General features: G+C 32.1%; 1 protein-coding gene across 2 annotated transcripts in view; it reads right to left on the bottom strand.

The window, feature by feature from the left end:
* Positions 1–20,990, bottom strand: part of RIMS2 (regulating synaptic membrane exocytosis 2) — a 566,417-nt gene that overhangs the window by 197,763 nt on the left and 347,664 nt on the right. For both annotated transcript variants that reach the window (XM_027131585.1, XM_027131586.1), the window contains exons 16-18: positions 19,780–19,848; positions 17,391–17,547; positions 15,639–15,755 (exon numbers count right to left, since the gene is read on the bottom strand). In XM_027131585.1, the coding sequence (XP_026987386.1) occupies positions 15,639–15,755; positions 17,391–17,547; positions 19,780–19,848 (343 nt within the window). The remainder of the gene's footprint in view (positions 1–15,638; positions 15,756–17,390; positions 17,548–19,779; positions 19,849–20,990) is intronic.

The following is a 20,990-nucleotide window of genomic DNA, read 5'->3' as shown; positions in this document are numbered from 1 at the left end:
CAAGAAATAATGAATGGAGGAAAATTCCAGAGAAATTAAGAAAGCGTACAGTCAGAAACACAAATAGATTACTTGTGATGGAGAAGAAAATGCTTCTAAGAGGAAAGGAGGTTTGTAACAATGCAAAGAAATTAAGGCAAAAGGGGAGGGGTAGCTCAGGAAGTGTGAATTACTTAGATTTGATCCCATTCACTAAGGGCTTTCAGTATACTTCTCAGATAGGGCATCTACAGGAAAACATTCTACATTCCACACAGGAATCTCATCCTCCTGTGACTCCACTAGTTTTGTCAGAAACCTTTCTCTAATTAGGGTCCTAGTCATGGCCCCAAATACCTTAAGAAAAGACCATTCACTGCCTCTCTTCAAACGCTATGGCATCCCTCAGCACTACTCTAGCCTCAGGTCAGACCCTTCCCAGAACCTAACTCAGTTCTGGCACCAAAACAACTTCCAATTCTGGCACCAAAACAACTTAGGATAAATTTAGGATAGTTGAGGTATATCACTTCTATTTAAGCATCTTATCTCTGTAACTCTTAGTATCAAGTAAAGGGCAAGCCCAATTGCCCCCTGATATCTTCTCTCTAAATTCTTCATTTCTTGTACTCTCTTCTGTACCACTTTAATCTTCTCTGATTCTCTTAGCTATATTTTCAAGAATCCTTATCCACTGTTAACTAACTTCCTTACGTCATCAACCATTCTGTAGAATGGTTTCTGCATATCCCTACCTTAAATAACATTTAGCTCAACGCTGCAGACTCTCCTTCCAGTGTAACTCTCACCTGCAGAAGCTACTTATTCTTTCACATTTCAAAGTCCATGGATTTAGGAGAGATTGGTTCCCTAGAGACACTCTGGCCATTACTCTCCCACTGTAATGTACATGTCCTTATTTCTATTCAGCATGCCCCTTGGCTATAAGATCCATTATTAATTCAGGTTGCTAATATCTATCCCACTTCCAATCACTATCCCTTAGTCATTGATAATTTGAGGAACTGGGTGTCTGCCGTCTTCTTTACCGTAATTCCTATGGTAATGCTAGGAGATTTCAATGCACGTGCAGAAAATTGTTCAATAATCTTGAACCACAACTCTCGGATCTTCAAAACTTCAATAATTGTCACTTTTTTCCTGCATCAGCGCTCCCTCCTAGGGAAACACTGTGGATCTTAGAATCCAATGAAACTATTTAAACTCAGAAATATTAAACTCCAATATCTCAAACTGATGACAATCATTATTTCTGTCAGGTGTTTTATAATCTCACTCCCAATTTACCTAATCTCCATTTGATAGTTTTTGTTCCTTGGTCCAACCAACTCCTGCCAGTATATAGCACCCTCTTTGCTTTTCTTCCATCCTTCTCATCCTAGACTCTGTGACTGATCATCTGAACCCCTCCTATAAAAACACTCAGATTCCCTTTTATACCAAATCTTCCAAACATTCATCAAAACCCTAAAATTGGTTCAATTCCATAATCTGATTCTTCAACATCTAGGCAACTGGGTATTGCTTAAGCAAAGTATACATTCATAGAGGTTGGCACATTACAAATTCATGGTTTCCAACATTTGCCGTGGTTGCATCACCAAAAATCTTTTTACTTATATTTAATCAGTACCCATCAGTTTTTACCCAACAACTATTTAAACTTTCTCATTTTCAATCAAACATCGTATTCAACCTCTGGGAATCCTCAGGAATTTGTCTCAAAAACAATCATGTAATCTCTATTACAGCAACAACAAAATTGAGGTTATCAAACAAAATTACCTTCAATTTAACATCCTTTAAAAACTTACTTAGTTCCAACTCTCTCGTCTATTTTCCTCCTGTCTCAATGGTAAATAAGAGCTTGTTTATGTTTACAAACTCCACCTGTGTGGCTAGCCCTACCTACTGCTCTAAGACCTTTCTTCCAGTCATCCTCTTTTTTTCCTGTGTTTTCAACCTATCTTTTTTTCCTAAAGCATTCTTTCCTCCAAGCCTATCAACACAGGGTATATTTCTTATTCTAAAAGAAAGAAACCTACTCTGGTATCACATACCCCTATCTAATACTTCTCCTCCACACTCTTTTGGTGTATTTATTTTCTTATCTCTCAGTCATGCCTCAGGCCACTGAATTCTGCCTTTCTTCCCTCACTACCCTTCCAAAATCATCAGTGGAAGTCACCAGTGACTTCTCCCTTGACAAATCAATGGGCATTTTTCATTTATTATTTTTATTGCTGACATTATTTCTTCTTTCTTAAAACTCTCTAATTTTTTAGCTCTATTCTTCTTACTTTTCTCATTCTTCCTTCACTATGTCCTTCAGAAATTTCTCTTCCTTCATCTACCACTTAAATGATAATGTTTCCCATGGCAGAGGAAAACTCCTTGGCTCTCATTTCATGGGTAGCCTTTCTGGTTGATTTCACTTTCATTTTGTGGCTACTTCCCACTAGTAGTAAATTTACTCGCAAATTGCTCTACGTAGACTAAATTACTTTAAGCTTGAAAATTATTTATTTTACTCCTTGCTAGAGGTTTCCTCTTAGCCCCCTCAATAATTCCAAAACTGAACTTGTCTCTCACCGAAACTGATTCCTCTCCTAACAATTCCCCCCATCTTTTTAAGGTACCACAGGCACCCAGTTACCCAAGCTGTAAGACTAGGAGCGTTTCTTGACTCTTGGTTCCCCCACAACATCCAAATCCCATTGTTTACCAAGTATTATTGATTTTAATTGATTAACTCTCATCTTCTATCTCTCCATCCACTACCTTACTTAGTTCAGGCCCTCAAAGAGTTTCTGCTGTCCTAGAACAAGGCAAATACCTCGGTATGTGCTTTTCTTTTCCATACCCTTTTCTCTCAAATCAACCACCCACAGAGTCTCTAGAGTAATTATTCTAGAGTGAATAAATGTATTATAGCCATCCCCAAACTAAAAGTCTTCAAAGTACCTCTATCACATACAGTCTTAGACCTAAGTTCCTTAAGAGAGTATACAAGGTTATTCATAATCAGGACTATCTCTATCATTCCAGATTCATTTCTTGCTATTCCCTGCCTTGTGGCTAATGCTCCAACAGCACTAAAACACGGTGTTTATTACTTTAGTAACTTTGCTCATATATTTCTTGAAAATTCCACCAACATCCTACCTTACCTCCCCCTAAATAATTCTAATTCTTCCTTTAAGATAGAGCCTAGTTGTCATCTCCTCCATCGCATTTTTATGTAAAAGTTGCCACGTTGTCCACCAGCAATGTCAGTGATTCCTTAATATGCTATGTATAGCTTTAAGTAAAGATAATTACTAGGAGGAAAAGTAGGGCTGGGGGTAAATTTTAAAATATAAAAGATATATTTATTGAAATAAAGGATATATCTTAAAGGGAAATCAATAAAAGGTAACCTGATATCCATTCTAAGTATGTTTGTTTAAATGTTGAATGTGTTTTAAAATACACAATGATCAGAGATAATTTTGCACTGGTCAGCATAACCTGTTCAGAAGAAAAAGAAGTTTTGATTCTTAATATTAGTTAAATATTTGTTTCCTGAAGTAATATAAAAGAAGTTTAGCAAACATTATTTAAGCTTCTCTTCATCTGTTCCAAAGAGAAAGCACTCATAATATTTCATTTTACAAACATGAAACAGAGAGACCAATTGTTCTGATTCTTCACATATTGGAGATGCCATGTTGAGTTTACTACATTTATTCTATTCAGGAAATTCCAGATTTCATACAGCCAAACTATGGTCTACTTGGAACTATTAACATATATTTATTCACAGAACGGGAATTCCCAGACCATGATAGTTAATGCCACCTTGAAATCTAGACCAGGAAACTGGATACTTAGAAAGTTGGTGCCAATTTCTTTTTATTCTTTCCACAATCCTCAATAAAGAGGTCACTTTTCCTTTAAATGTTCAGTTATTTTTTCTCAAGTAGGTAGTTAGGGAGAACTTGGGTAATTTAGATAAAAAACCATTTGGCAAGAGACAGAGATTGATCCACATTTGGACTTTGTCAAATAGGTAAAAGCAGAACAATGTAGCAAGGGAACTGAGGATATTTCTGAGAATGGATTCAACCTCTGGATATGTAAGTAAGTAAAGAAAAGTGGAGACTAATTGGGAAAGGTAAATGGGTAAAGAGAGTGGAGTTGTCTATTGAGATAAAAGAACCAATGAGTTAAAAGTAACTCAATGAAAGAATAAGAAGGAACCATGTGTAGTTCTTGTCCAAGAGTGAAGTATTTTGTATTAATTGTAAATGGAAAGTAACCTTTAAAAATTATATAAAATATTAAATTTTTTAAAAAAATTAAAAAGATTTCAAAGGTAGAACAATTTCAAGTGACGATAATATTCAGAGCATGGTCATGGGAGTGACTGAGTGAAGTAGAACTGGGGGTAAAGTTCACTACCTCTAATTCGAGATGGTCAAGGAAGTGAGTGGGTGCTGAATAGATCATTCAGGTGAATGCTAACAGCACTCAGGCTCATGGCAGAAATTGTGATAAAGAGGAAAACTAAAGCCACATGCATAAAATAGCATAACCAAGAGGTCAACAGATGATATCAATGTGTAAGGGAAATGGGTGATTGTGTTCAGTTGTATTACCTACAAAGGTTCAGGGGTTAAACAAGAAAGCATGGAATGTTACAGTAATAAATAAAGAAGAAGGGATAGGTGACTAGAAGAGTTTTTATATTTTCAACAATCCCCAGAATCTCATAGTGGATTTAAGTGGGAGTCAGCGGGACTGAGTAACTCAGGAAGTTAGCAGAGTGAAATAAATGATCAAAGTCACTTTCAAAAAAAAACAAAGGAAGGAAATATTAAGCTGAATGTTCAGTACAGCATTTACTACTTCTTTGGAAGAGGCATACGAATGCAATAGGCAAGGAGCCTATAGGTAGATGCAAGGAGTATAACCAACCATATATTCTGGTTCTTGGTTCGGGTAGTAGATTCATAAATGCTTATTTTATTACTATGCTTTGAAACATGCACACATTCTTTTGTATGTGTCAAAGTAATAACAATAAAAGATAATATTTTTAAAAGCAACTAAAGACTGCATTCTCACAAAATCTATCCAACTTTTCCAGAGTAGGTATACACTAGACTCACAGATTTGAATCATTTCAGTGACAGCAAATCTTATAGTAAGTTATTTGATAACTTGTTTTCTAAAACTGATTTTTCTAACCTTGTGTTACTTTAATATAAACATCAATGATATTGTGTTTCCTGAATATAAACTAAATTATGGCACAAAAGACAATTCAGAAATCTCTCTATCAAAATAGGCCAGCTAGGCTGAGACTGAGAATTTGAGTAAGTATATGAAATTGATAACCAACCTAGAGCTGATAAAGAACTGGTTCTATCTATGTTGGGTTACTGAAAGAATAAATGATATGAAGCAGACAAGCTACTTATTGATAATTAAGAAAAATACAGAGTATAAAAAACTAATGTGGTTCATGATCTTAATTTATATTTAACTGGAAAGATACCAGTGTAAGAAGAATAAGCCTATAATCAGTAATGTCTCATTCACGCCACCCACCTTAAGAAAGGTCTTGCCCCATTATAAGGATTATAAAACTGTTTTTTGCCCAATTATAAATTATAAAACTGCTTTTCACATTTCTGTAAGATAAATGTATGATCATTGCAACCAAAAAATAGTCTGAATGTAATATACAGCAATAATAAAAATAAAAGTCATTAACAACAACAAAGTAAAAATTATTTAGTATTGAAGCAAAATAACAGAAAAAGAGACTGAGAAATGTAAAAGAAAATAAAATATAGCAATAACCACTATCATATAATAAACTGGAAGGCACTAAATTTCAATTACATTTACTGAAAGACATCACAAAATTTGAATTATTAGGAATTTATTATTGATGATATCTCTATGTTTCCTTCCACATTTGTCTAAATGAATTCAATCCTTAGGAATTTACCCATTAGTTTCAATTATTTTTTTCTAAGCTCTTTCATTATCAACTCTTAATTAACTAAACTAATAGGATAAAAGCGGTCACACATAACCCAAATCACTTTGAAACCATAGTCAGAGTGAGTACAGCACATAATTCCTTATCTATACAGCTAAATCCACAACCACATTATCATTGCCGTTTTCTCTGCCTACCAGGCCTAAAAATGTTGTCACTGAACTGGCTCAAATCCCTAAAGCTACGTTTAGCCTTGAGAAACTGCAAGCTTTACAGACCTTCTTTCCCCACTCGATTTCCTTCTAGGATTAACTAGAAAGCTAATCTTCCTTTCTGTTAAATGCCAGGTAATTTATATTTCCCTTCAGTACAAGGAGAATGGTGGTAGACTAGAAATACTGGGTCTCGGTAGACAGACTCAGTATTCTCCAGGGATCTGGGTTCATCTACCATAACCAACGAGTAGATCACAGCCACCTTTGACAAGGTAACCATAAACCTGAGCTTACCCTCATAAACCTCAGCCCAACCTAAGCACTTTCAAGGACTGACTGCAGAGGGAGGTGGGGGAAGTGGGTTGTTAAGATATGTACCAATCAACTAGTTCTGCCTAAATATCTAATTATCAACTAGTGCTGCAGAGGAAGGTGGGCTGTCAAATGCAATTAATTTTTAATAATACTATTATTCTACTTTTGTATGTAATAAGAGTCAAATGTAATTTCTGGTGAGTTAAACTTTTAGAATCATCAGAGATGATCCTAGCCCATTAAGGGAAGCTATATTTTTGACATCCTAACACAATTAAAGTGTTTATATATGCTTTATTTTCTACTATTTTATAAGGATAATACTTCTATGTTTCATCAATAACCATATATGTATATATAAAAAACAAAAATAGAAGTGAGTTATATCATATCAATAGATAGGCACATGCAATTCTACGAACAGACTCAATTGTAAGAAAAATATACCTGCCATCCCTGTGATGATGTTCAATGGTCTGACTGTATCTGGAGCGAGGTAGAGTAAGAAAATGACTGCAAGCATGGTAGAAACAAGAATATAAATGAGACTCAGGAAAGAAATGAGAAAGTACATTTTAATTTTTAAAAGTGAGATTCAAAAAAGATAAGCAGATAGTAAGCAAAGCAAATGAAAACTGTTACTGGAAAGCTTGCTCCTTCCTCCCAATGTCCATTGTAATATGGCAGTGCTAAAGGTTAAAATATGCTAAATATTCTAAAACAAAACACAAGAAAATGTAACAAATTGAGATTAAACAAATAATATTTCAAAATAAAATCTTATCAATTATCACTCAAACATCTTTAGCACCATCTATAAAATGTTATACAATACAGATGCTTTCTCATTTTTTAGGAGGAAAGGTAGAAAGAGAAAAATAATAAAATAACCAGAAAGCTTAAGAGGAAAATAATAAAAGAGGTAATTTCTAATACTTATCACACTTAGGAGATTTTATAAGGTTGCTATTTCTTTTTCAATCATTACTAATTAAAAGTAACTAAAAGAGTTTATAAAATTCCATTTAGAAAGGAGCAAACTGATTCAAATTCCTTTAATTGAATACTAATTTTATTTTGTAAATGTATCAGATGCTATCCATTTTCCATTCACTATGTTTATTATATGTTTATTACATGCTATTGGCTCTGCTACACTTCATGCCTCATGACTACCATAAGCCATCAAAGTAGCACATTGACCTTTTTACCCTTCTGTAGCTGATTCTCTTCTTTCTATAGCACTGATCTAAAATTTTTCTTTTTTTTTAAGTCTTTCATGTCAAAACACTTAATTTTGGCAGAAGATCATTATGTTTCAGTAAAAAATGGAAACCAATCTTGGTCTCTCTCAACACCTCTAAATATAGAGTACATATATATTTATATCTCCACTTGTCCTCTTTTGCAGCAAACGAAGAGGCAATTCCTCTACTTGTAATCCTACTTCCCACATGACCTTGCTTCATTCATTTTTGTCTCATGCCTTCCCTTCCACAACTGCACTTAATCCTAAAAATAAAACTTCACTAACCTTGCCTTCCTCTGACTTTTTTTCATCATAAAACATCTTAGACATATCTACAATTCTTGCTACGACTTTCTCACTTCTCATGCTTAAAGCTTACTGTGATTTGATTTCTGTCTCTATCATTCTCTTGAAGCTGTGAATATTACCTGTGAAATTCTAAAAAGTCCTTTAATTTCCTCTTGATCTTCATCACACTCCACTTATCTATGATTTTAGACAATGATTTTCAACCTCTATTTCTTGACACTCTCTTGGTTTCTGAAACACTATTCTCTCTGGCCATTAGAAGTTTAGAATGGATAACCAACAAGGCCCTATTGTATAGTCCAGGGAACTATATTCAATATCCTGTGATAAACCATAATGGAAAAGAATATTTAAAAATGTTTATATGTGTATAACTGAGTCATTTTGCTGCACAGCAGAGATTGGCATGACATTGTAAATCAACTATACTTCAATGAAAAAAAATAGTGTTTATGTAACACTTAACTATGTGCCACATACTCCATTAAAGCTTTGTCTAGATCTCATTTGCTTCCCGTAACAACTCTTTGAGATAGGGTCTAGTATTCCCACAGACAGAGAAACTAGGCTGTGAGTGCTTGTGCACGGCCGTAAAGTAAGTAGCAGGACTGGCTTCAAACTCTGGGCTTTCTTCAGCCAAAATTCAGGCTCTTAACATGTACACATTGGTCTGGTCTCTGCCTATTAAGTGCTTCTTTATCCATTTCACTTACTGATTCCCTTTCTTTTTATTCCTCAGAGACAGTGGTTTCCCAAGATTTGTTCCTCGACCTTCTTTATACTCCAACACCTTCTTTCTGGATAATATTATTTGCTTTTATAGTGTAAATTCTCACTTCGGTTTAGCCTTGATTTGTCTTTGGGTTTCACATTTCCAGGGGCTTCCTGGGATCTCCACATGGCTGCTTGAGTGTCATGTAGGCATTTTAGAAAAACACATGTTAATTGTGAGACAAGCAAGACATTGGCCTATTTGGACATCTGGTGCTACATTTGTGAAATAAGGGGGCTGGAGCAGTAGTTTTCCAACTTTCTTTTTGAGCGGAAGACCAGTTGTTTTTCAAACAAAATTTTATGTAAAACCAATATTTAGGAATTCAATAAAATCAAAATGGCACTGCTACAGAGGGAGGAAGAAGCCTAGACCCTACCCATTTGGCTTCATCCTTACCTACAACAGCAATTCTTCACGTACCTCTTTAGAACATAGTACCCTATAATCTCTAAAGGCCCTTCTAGTTTCATATATAACTCTTTAATCCCCCTTTGGAATTTAATATAATACTTTAGCTATTCCTTTTCTTTTAATTCCACTTTCAACTAAGGATTTAAGTATTTACTTAATAAACCAAGCTTTAAAATCTCAAAATTTAACTCCTCCATTTTCCTTATTTTCCACATTCAACTGATTTACAAACATTGCCCATTCTAATGCCTAAATAACTCAGATTTATTCCTTCTTTTCCTTTTCTTCTGCCACTACCTTAAATCAGGCTTACCATGTCCACTGAAATAACCTTCTATTAGGTCTCCTTTCCTTCAGAATCCAACCCTCTCCTGGTCCACTCTGTCTATGGAAGTATATTTACAAAGTATGTTTCTGATCATGTAGGCACATTGCTCCAAATCCTTCAATGCCTTCCCATATCAAAAAACAAGTATATATTCTTTAAAATGGTACGCCAACTAAGTTGTAAGCTACATTCAATCTTCATCTCCTATTACTTCCCTTTTCCCATACCACAACTTTTTATCTAGGTACAAAGACTACCTAAGATTCTCTAAATATATCCCATACTCTCCTGACTTCCAGACTCTGTTCATGCTCATCACTCATCCAAGAATGCCCATCATACTCCCTGTCTCCACTTCATTGCCTTTCAAAATTCTTCTCATTTTTAAAGTCCAACTTCTCTTTGAAGGTCTTTCCAATAGATACAAGCAAGTAATTTTCTCTCCAATCTGTTCCAACACTACTATGCTTAGGCCTCCCAGTCCTCTACATTTTATAACTAGTTGGTATATTGTATAATTAGTTGGTATGAATTACTTAGTATAATCAGTTGGATCATCTGTTTATCTAGACCAGGAGGAAGCCTATTTTAAATCTTTGTGCATAATGCTTGACCCACTCAATAAATATATTTTGGGTTGAACTAAAAAGTATAACACAATTACACTGTTTTCATGGTCAACCTACTGTCCAAAGAGAGCAGTTGTTCACATAATCATAGAAACATTCTAGAACTGTAAACAAAAAATTACAAACCTATGTAGTATAAGAAAATAGGGAAAATGGTATCAAAAAGAGACTTTCTTGGCTTTACAAAGAGGAGAAAGAAAATCCAGCAGTAGTGATGTTGGGATTTATTGCATTAAAAAGGAATCAACTGTCTCTGAAAATTACTTAAGAGTAACAAAAATGTGTAAAATTCAAAGCTTGTTAAAATTTTCATATCATAGAACATATATATCATCATCCAATTTCTAATATTTTCCTTGGGGAGGTTTATAATTAATTTTGTCTCTATAACACGAAAGAAAACATTGTACAGGAATCACCTTCATCAAGCAACAGTTTGTTTTATTTCCCTTTTTGTGATGGTTAATTTTATGTGTCAACTTAATTGGCCAAGGGGTGTCCACATTAAACATTATTTCTGGGTATGTATGTGAAGGTGTCTCAGGATGAGATTCTCATTTGAATCAGTGGAATCAGTAGATTTCCCTCTTCATTGTGGGTGGGCATCAGGCAATCTGGTGAGAGCTTGAGTAGAACAAAAGTAAGAAGAAGGAGGAATTTTTCCCTTTTTTCCTGCCTCATTTTTGAGCTAGACATCTCATAACTCTCTGGCCCTCTGACTGAGATTTATACCATCATCTCTCAGGTTCTCTGGCTTTTGGACTTGGTCTGAATTATACCACCATTTCATGGGTCTCCACCTTGCAGACAGCAGATGGTAGAATTTTTCAGCCTCCATATTCATGTGAGCCAATTCCTCAAAATAAATCCCTCTCTCTCTATCCAACCTACTAGTTCTGTTTCTCTGGAGAACCCTGACTATATACTTTTCTATAGATATGTTATACCTCTTAACCTAATCTGGTCATGATCCCCCCTTGAGATGGAGTGAAAAGTATAAAGACGCATCTATGAATATTACACAAATTAACCATACTGTTTTAGTAAGCCCCCTAAAATCCACTTAAGATACAGAAGTCCTTTGCTGCATCCAATTAGTACAACTTAAAAACATTTTATTTATACTTCTCTATTAAAGTATTCTTACTTTTCTCCCCAAATTAACAGATATTATAAAATCTAAGCAATAGGCATGAATATTCATAATGAGTTAAAGTTGTTATATTACAAAATGCATTTAATCCAATTTGTTTGAAATTTTTAAAAAATTGAGCAGAGCTGTAATTCACTGTAAAAGAATAAAATAGAAAACTAAAAAAGTGACTAAATTTTAAAAAGAGAAAGAAATGAAGTAACAGATTCTCAAATCATGAGAAAAAAATATCACTATTCAAAGAACTGAACAAGATTACTGATCCAATTTCCTGACACACTCTGATTCTTACTAAGAAATATAATCTTTGAAGACAAAACAAAATTATATTTTTAATGAATTATCCTTCTATATATTTCATTAGCCTGAATGTTACCTTTTAGGACTAGCAGATACATAAAAAGGACTACAAAAGGAGATAAAAATCTTATTCTTAAGTAACCTGTAGATTTTGAAAGCTAAGTTTCCAACAATCTCAACCTAATTCCAAACTTTCTGCTCTGTCTCTGATATTGTTACTGTTTTGCTACCTTATAGTTCCTAAAATATACTATGATTTAAATAAGCTAAAATATATTCCTGAAATATAATGAATAAAAAGTTGTATTGTTTTTGTACGATGAATTCTCTCTTTTCATTTACTTTCTCTATATTTTCAAACTTTCAGAGATGCATTTCTCTCATAGTTTATAACTGAAAGGACCACAAAAAGACTATAAATAGTTATAGGTATGTTTGGCACTTTCTGGTAGCTGGTTGCCTGATAAAGAGTAGAGAAATAGCATGTGTGTGAGGTATTTCAGAGATCCATATAACAGGGCATTTTTCGTTTTAGAATATAACTGCATTCATTGAATGCATAGAAGAAAAAAGTTTATGAAGTAATATATCTTCTGCCAGTGTTATGTTTTTTTTCTTTTTATGCTAAAAGTATACTCTATGGAATTAAATGCAACCAATATATTTCGGTCTCTAGGATAGACATAAAAATATGTACTGTAAGATATCTCTGACATGCTACAGAAATAGTATCTAGTACTCCACACTTATTCTAATAGTAAATTAACTCCTATAAACAAATAAGCTCTTGAAATATTTCTAATACTAAAGTCACATGGTTTGCCCCAGAAAAATGATGTTCCTTGTTGTAGTAGTTACCAGGATTTACCAGAGAAACAATGATACAAAAAGTATGGGCGATGAAAAGGAAGATGAAAGATGGCCATTACAATTAATCATTTTTAGTTAATATCCTTGTATCCAAGTTTCTGAATTACTTGTAATGAACCTACTTTCTTTTCAAAACATAATAGGAATTTGACTCATGAAAATAAAGTGAGATGTGCAAAGATCCAATCAAAATTTTATATATAATTTTTTTTATGTTACCTATAAGAAAAGGATATTGTTACACCCTTAAGTTTAACCAGGTACTACAAATTAATGTCAAATAGCATCATTTCTCACCCAATATAGCCAATGTAAAAGCCATTATCTTCATTCACACTTTCCAATATGTTTCCAAGTCCTGCATCCTTCGTACTGGGTCTTTCTGATGTACATGTGTATTCTGCCTCTGTGTCTTTGCTTTTGTTCTTGCCTGAATAAACATGCCCATTTTTTCAAGGTACAACTCATGTCCTATATTCTCTACAAACGTCTTTAAAAAACACCTGAATTGACTGATTTCTCTGCTTAATTGATAAGCACATTAAAATGTAAATTATTTGTAAGCCAAAAATCCTTTTAAAATGTTAAGAGTAAGGCACCTTTTTTGAGTACCATGCAACTGGAGGCACTATGTCACTTAATCTACCCAACAACCCTATAAAGTTGGTACTAATATTCTAATTTTATAGATAAGGAAATCAAGTGTTAAAGAGATTCGTTTTCACAAAGATACACCGCTAGCAAGTGGCAAAAAGCTTAAATTCAAACCCAATGCCATTTGGTTCCAAATCCTATGAAAAAAGTACATTCCATGAAATACTATTAAGGTCAGTGTGTCAATTCTTACTGACAAGAAAGGTTAATGCACCACTCAAAATACCTAAATTTTACCTACTCTCTCAAAGGAAATTCTCTTTTAGGCTTTTTAATCAACAGTATTATTGATTGACTCTATAAAATGCTGTTCATGAAAGTTCACTGTAAGAGGTCTAAAGTATTCTTACCTTCTAAATAGTACATAAAAATTACAATGCTTTCACATGCATTCTATTATAGAAAATCTTTTAGAATATTAGGATAAAACAGAAATTAAGAACCCATTGTTTAATAATATGATAGACTACCTACATGAATAATACTGTATTTTTATTTTTGATTCTTCATGTTAATGAATAATGATTACAAAAATAATTCAAAATTAATATATTAGAAATGGTTTTACAGTCCTATTTAAATGAAATTCTATTTTATTTATTTCAAAAAGGATTTGAAACAGCTCACAATTAAGAGTAATTATGATCTGGTAATGTACAACACAAAAGTAATGAAACCACATGGATCATCTTTCCCCAAAACTTCTGAATTACTTGAACATTTTTGCTAAACTAAAAGATTCATAAAGTAAACAAGAAAATATGACATTTCAATTATGACTAATTCAAATATTAACTAATACCAAGGATTTAATAGTATTTTTCTGGTCACTAGCCTTAGGGCTATATGTCTTAAAATACCGATAAAATATTATGTATTTGATATGATAATGACTATTTTTGTTTGTAAGTATAATTCTAGAGGTTAACTTTATTCTATTCTTCTCTGCAAGATTTAGACCATACCGTATTATCTTCCGAGAAAATATCAAGTCCATTTTATATAAACTTGGAAGATTTAAAGCCATTTCAGACTTTTCTCCCTCATCATTTGTTTAACAAACATTCAATGAACAAGGAGTTTATGAATCATTACATAAATAATTTCCAAAAATTACTTAAGTTCTGTTAGGTATCAAAAAACTCATTTATCCACCCTAATATGACTCCTTCCTAATCACACTAACATATTCACTATTATTGTACTTGATAAACATCAATTTCTATAGGTAGCATGCCTATAATTACCCCTAAAGACACAGACCACTATGAAAAAGTCAAATAAATGAAAAAGAAATAAAACATTACATTAACTTTCATTCAACACTAAGAAAGATATTAATTTAATAAGTTCTTATTTCTTCTTAGATCTCAGACACAAAAGCCAACACTTGTTTGACACTATTAAAGACTAAGATATTCTCTATCTTTTCTTTTGGAAAAGTGTACTCCAACACAATGAAATTATAAGCATGAACTGAGTATAACCCTAGATTTAGATAAAACAATTAAATATATAAATATTGACAGCAAATTTTCATATCAATTGATTGAAAACCCACAAGTGTTTTTACTAAAATTAGTTTAGGATGCATACAAAGAGAATTCTGAGTTCCCGTGTTATTTCATCATAATATTCTCTGAATAGTAATTTAAGCTTTCTATCCTAATCTTTATCTTAAATCCTTTTAATAGTTTTGGGGATATATCATAGCATTTTCTATTTTATATGTAACCAAACCATGAATTAGAGGGTTAACCAATTTGCTTAACTTAAAAAAATTAGTAGTAATTAACGTATGTATTGAAACATAGCATATTACTTCTAAGTATATCACATTTAATAGAGCAAATTCAGAGAAGTCTCTCAAGTACAGCAGCTGACAAGCATGATTCTTTAAGTTGCTTAAAAGGTTTACTGAAAGCCATGAGGAAAAACCTCTTCATGAATCAGTTTTTGTGTCTGTTTCCTAAACAAACCAAACTTGTCTTAACACTTTTATATAAAAAAAGTCACACTTATTTCCCACATGAATGTAAAAGACTTTAAATCTGTTGTCTCATGAAAGTATTTTTCTATATGATAATTGGTTATGATACGGTAAAAATAATAAAACATCTTGTTTTCCTCATGATTATCAATATAACCTCATGTGCAAATTCACTAACTTAACTGGTTTGATTTAACAAAGTACCAAAATTGAAAGAGCAAAATGAATTTTTTTTCTTACCAAACAAAAGGTTATTTTTGTTTCTTTAATTTTTTTTAATGATGTGGCAATCACAAGAATCAATGTAGGTATTGTAAAGGAAGCATATGGTTTTAGAAACTAAGATAAGAAATACCCAAGTTCAGGATGAAAATATTTTATGGTAATACCTTCTTCCTGAAGGCAGCAATTATAATAAGCTCTAATAGTATTTGATCATATTTACCTGTCTCTATCTGGAGAATAATGGTCATCCATGACACGATGTCTATCCATTCGGCTAATTGTATTATAATGTCCCGTAGTAGAGCGTGTCCCTCGAAGTCCCTGTTCCACATTCCGACTGAAATAGCAAGATCCATTAAATATCTTAATAGACCATAGTCACATATTATACTAAGAAACAAAGTTTATTAATAAAGATAGTAGAAAAAGACAAAAATCACTGTAATGTCAAGTCCAAGGTTTTTGTTTTGTTTTAACTAATAGGAGATTGCTGCTATAACAGAGGTATAACATAAAAGTAAGCTAATATCAATGGGGATGGAGATAAGGATTATCAAAACTATGAATGGATGACTCCCAGGTGTATAGCAGTGATAGCGATATGTGTAACACAGGAGGAGGAATAGATTTGTATGGTGAAAATGAGTTCAGCATGTTGCTTATAGACAATATATTGGTGGATCTTATTTTAGGGATATTAATTGCTATTTCTTTTAAAATCTAAACTGATGTCTTTAGAATTGATTAATGACTATTTTTTTAAGCTGCCATTCTTGGCCTGGATTGTCTACTTATATACTTCTTTTTCATGATGGAATAAACCTTTTACATAAGCTCCTGTTATTACGGGCTTTCTATTATGTGCAGGTGAATCTAATCTAAAACCCATGCCAATTTTCTATTGGCATGTTCAAATAGTTTTTCCCTGGTAAAAGTCAAGCATTCTTTTTTTTTTTTTAACAAGAAAGGACTTAATTTATTAAAGCTACAAATTCAAAATCTCTTTCTCTCTTGCACTTTAAATTTCAGATTACAAATCTTATTACTCTACTGATAGGCCTACCACATTTAAACAATTACTTTTCAGAAGACTTTTAATAATTTTAGTCCCATTTATAAATTTAGTTAATTCAACATCTTCAAACATTTTAAACTATGTTTGTTAACTTAACATATTAGATTTTCTCTTCAATTAATTGTCTAAATTAACACTTTTAAAGTCCTTAATATCCTTATAAGTTGTTAAATTTATAAATATAATAAAACTTTTCTCTTAAATAATCCAATACCATGTATAAAATTAAGATTACAATTTAAAATTCTAAGTCTAAATGCCTAAAACTAACTCAATTACTCATTTAAAATAAGTGTTATAAGGCTGTCATTCTAAGAGTTCAAATTTCCTTAAACATTGCAAGTATATAAAATGTGAAATTATGCACATATTTCCTGTTAGGAAACACATTATTTCCACGGTTCTTACTCCATTAAGGCTTTCTGTACTTAACTGGATTGATCAGAGTTTTCCACTAAGCATAAGACTTGGAGTTGCAGATTTTCCAAGCAATTCTTCCCATTGCCCATGCATTCCTTTTTAGTCTTCTCATGATTGTTCTTAATTGTATAGCTCCATCAAATGTTCTTTTTTCCAATTCCTTAAATTATCAATATCTATATCATTCATGAGTATGATTAGTTCAGTCTAACTAGATCTGCTCAATATATATATATGAGACTGGAAGTTGGATCTTCTTTATAACTATAACTATAAAATTATATATAGGTCATCTAAAGTTACAAAGTAGCCCATATTTCATCTTACTCTCATTATATAAGCTATTGATAGCAGGTATGTTTTTCCCTAAGTAACTTTTTTCTACAAGAATTTATTATCTTTGAAAATTTCCAATAATATTTTATGATAAATAGGCTTATAATATCATCTTACAAATAAAATGTTATGCTGTCTTACCTCTGTGGAGGAGGGACACTGGGTGACCAAGATCTAGTCCTTCCTATAACATCCACTCGGTGAGGAGACCCTGATGGTGAACAATAGTTTGATGACATTACTTGTTCTGGCACTGACAATGTTGAGCTTTGAAGATCTCGACCATTGTGTCGATAATCTAAAGGTGGAAATATTAAGATTATAGTTCTCTATACACTAAGATCTCTTGTATTTTGTATTTCACTGAAAAAACATAAAATGTTAGTGAAGTTGAAAAGCTCTGAATATACTAAATGTAAAGCATAATGAATAAAGCATAACAGTAAGATAAAATAATAATTTATAAACACTTAAATTGAAAAGGAAAGACAAATATTCAAATATTTAGAGAGCTACTATGTCCAAGGCCCTATGCTAGGTAGAGTAAAACTTTTTTACACAGTTAATAATCTTCAGTAAAAGATTCAAGTTTATTCTAAAAACATTTTCATTTCTTCATTGACCTAGAAGAGCTTCAAATAATTCTCAACAATTATAAAGGAGGGAGGCTCCAATAAAGATGTTAAAAAAAAAAAAAAGTGGGAGGGGATATGGGAATATATGTATGCATATGGCTGATTCACTTTGTTGTACAACAGAAACTAACACAGTATTGTGAAGCAATTATACTCCAATAAAGATCTATTTAAAAAAATAAAATAAATAAATAAATAAAATGATTACCTTGACAAAAAGTTTCTAATTTCTATACTCTATAGTTATTTCTTTAAGAAATAAACAATATTAGAAAGCACTCTGAATACCATTTGAAGTAAATATGTAAATTCTGATATATTCCAAGCATTTGAAGTTATCTCCATATCCTTTTTATAAACATCAAAATCAGGACTATGGTACTGTAGTTTTTGAAATGTTATCTTTCAAATGCATTATTAAAATATGGTATATGATGAAAAAACCATGTCTCAAAAATTACACTGGATTTCAAAATAACAACATATAGGATATTACAGCAGTCTTTTTTCCTCAATGGATTATTAAATGATTCACTATATAGTAAAAAAATTAATAACAACATTGAGACAAGAAACCATGATGTTTCATGGTAGTAAAAAGTAATGAACCCAGGGTAAACACTTTGAATTGTGTAGGTTTGTGAAATACGATTCTGTAACAACAAAAATTTTTCCAGAGAGTATTAACCAAAATAATGAATGATTCCTGAAAAGTTTTTTTTCAAAAGATACAGTTCCTTTAACAGAATGGAAACATAATAACATGATCATTTTTTTGTCATCCTGGAAGTAGAAAATAAAAGAATTGAGATATGCCAAAAATGGCATCAAGATGAAGAGCTTTAATGACCTGAAGGAAAATATTTTGGGTGGAAAAAATCTGATGTGGCTAGATATTTAATAAAGAGAAGAAGTTGAAAAGTCAATTAAAGGACTAGAACACAAGCAGGAAAAAACTGCTAACGATCTCCAAGCAAGAGATCATGAGAAATATGACTTTTTAAGGTTTAATTCACAAACCATAAAACATGAAAAATATTTTTGCAGTCTTAGTGAATTAATATATTGTTAACCCTTAGTGCAAAAAATAAAGACTAAAAGATAGTCATTGGGTTTTTTAAAAGTAGTACACTGGTAGCATGCAAACTGACTCATATTCTACCAAAAACTGTCCAACAAAAACTATCAGTCACTGATGCAACTGCAGCACGTCTTACATACAATAAAACATATTTTGTTCATGATAAAATTAGTTATGCTTATGAAATTTGCTGAGCTAATTAACCTCCAAGAAGAAGAGAATCAAACATTTTTATAATATTTTGAGTATAATATATATAAAAATTTTGCCAGAATTTATTAAAAAATAGCTACTTACCTAAAATATTAAATCATCAGATAAATTTCTAACCATAAATGAGGCAATATTTTAAACCACAATACCATAATTTCAAAATGTAGCTGCACCTGATACTAATCCACATAACAACATTGAAAAAAATTTCAAAAAGTGGATTCAAATATTTGACATACTTGGGTATGTTAGTGATGTTAGAAAGATTTTTTTCACAGTTAGTGAGGTATAAAGAAGTTTCAGTTATATAACTTCTCAAATTTATAGTGAAATCCTTATTACTTAGTAGTTTAAAAATAGAAAACTGGTATTACTTATGAGACATCTTTCAATAGAATATTCAATCTAAGAACTGGTACAGGTATTCCAGCAACTAGAATTATTCAGTTTAAACTGCCATAGGCTGTTTCAGGGGAGGGGGCATAAAGAGGCAAGTCCTTTGTACCTCATTATATTTATCTATCTATTTACATATTTACTGGTAAATAATGATGAGTCACACTTCCTTATTATCACTATAAAATAATTCTGAAATTCTTACCTGATACTACACCAATTCCATCATCGCAGTCATAGTCAGAGACTTCACTATCACTTATTCTCTTAGACCCTATGAAGCAAACAATAGCAATAATTAGAATTGCTGATCATTTAAGGAAAAAAACCCTCACCAACCTGAAAAACAAATGAAAGGATTTTGAATGGAATACTTGAGAATAAAAAAAAGAGAGAGAGAAGAAAAGTCATTTTGACCTTACAAACACCTGTTTTTACATATATTTCATTATGTGAGGGTATTATTTTTGAAATGTATAAGATAAAGTTCCTAAAAGGATTAAAGCCTGAAATAATATTAAATATTAAATAATACATGTTAGTGATTTGATGCTGATTGATAAAATCTATTGGACAAAAAGCCGAGTCAAAAATAGCTCAATCAGGTCAGTTTTAGATGCTTTTAGACAAAGGCATTTAAATCTAGTAAACTTCAAAATACAAACAATGTTATATTCAAAGTCATTCATGTGTCTTTTTCTAATATGCATGACTAATGAATTAAATATACCCAATTCTTCAATCTTTATTTTTCACACTCATGGAGAGGAAGCATAATTTAAGACATCTTAAATGTCCTTCCCTTACTATTACTTTAGTTGTTTTCTGTTGCTTTGAGAAAAATACGAGAAATAAGTCATCCACAAACTGACTTACACATTGTGACCTGTGTTATGTTTTCTAAGAAACAACATAAGACAGAACAATAATAATTACTATAATTCAAGAGCCCTGTGTCTGTTTTCCTTACAACACAAATCTATAATAAAACTTTAAAACGTTAATCATGCTATGGCAAAAATAACATTAAATTGAGTTAAGTAGAGCTTTGATGGCTAAAGCAGACCTTCCTCACACTTAATGATGACATATATCACATATATAAATAAACATGTTATAATTTGTTTTTTAATCTATCTTTTCTCCTACATGGAGAAAACACCTACATGGAGGTGTGCCTACAGGAATAGGCACACCTTACATAAGAGAAACTTTTATTTAAAGCATTTTTCCCTTCTTTGGTATCAGAAAATATTTAATGATAAATGAAGACAGTGTTGCTATTTCAAAAGAGAACTTGTTTTGTCCGTCTACTTACATAATTCATTACTCATTACATAGACTAAACTCTGTTATCAGAAAATAAATACTTTCCTGTAAGGTTTATAAAACACTGAAAGTTCATGTTGCATAAAA

This window comes from Aethalodelphis obliquidens, unplaced genomic scaffold, assembly GCF_003676395.1.
Source record: "Aethalodelphis obliquidens isolate GAN/ISIS:26980383/991018 unplaced genomic scaffold, ASM367639v1 scaffold39, whole genome shotgun sequence".
NCBI classification, from domain to species: domain Eukaryota; kingdom Metazoa; phylum Chordata; class Mammalia; order Artiodactyla; family Delphinidae; genus Aethalodelphis; species Aethalodelphis obliquidens.
Note: the sequence above shows the minus strand (reverse complement) of the source record. Positions and strands in the feature narration are given on the sequence as shown.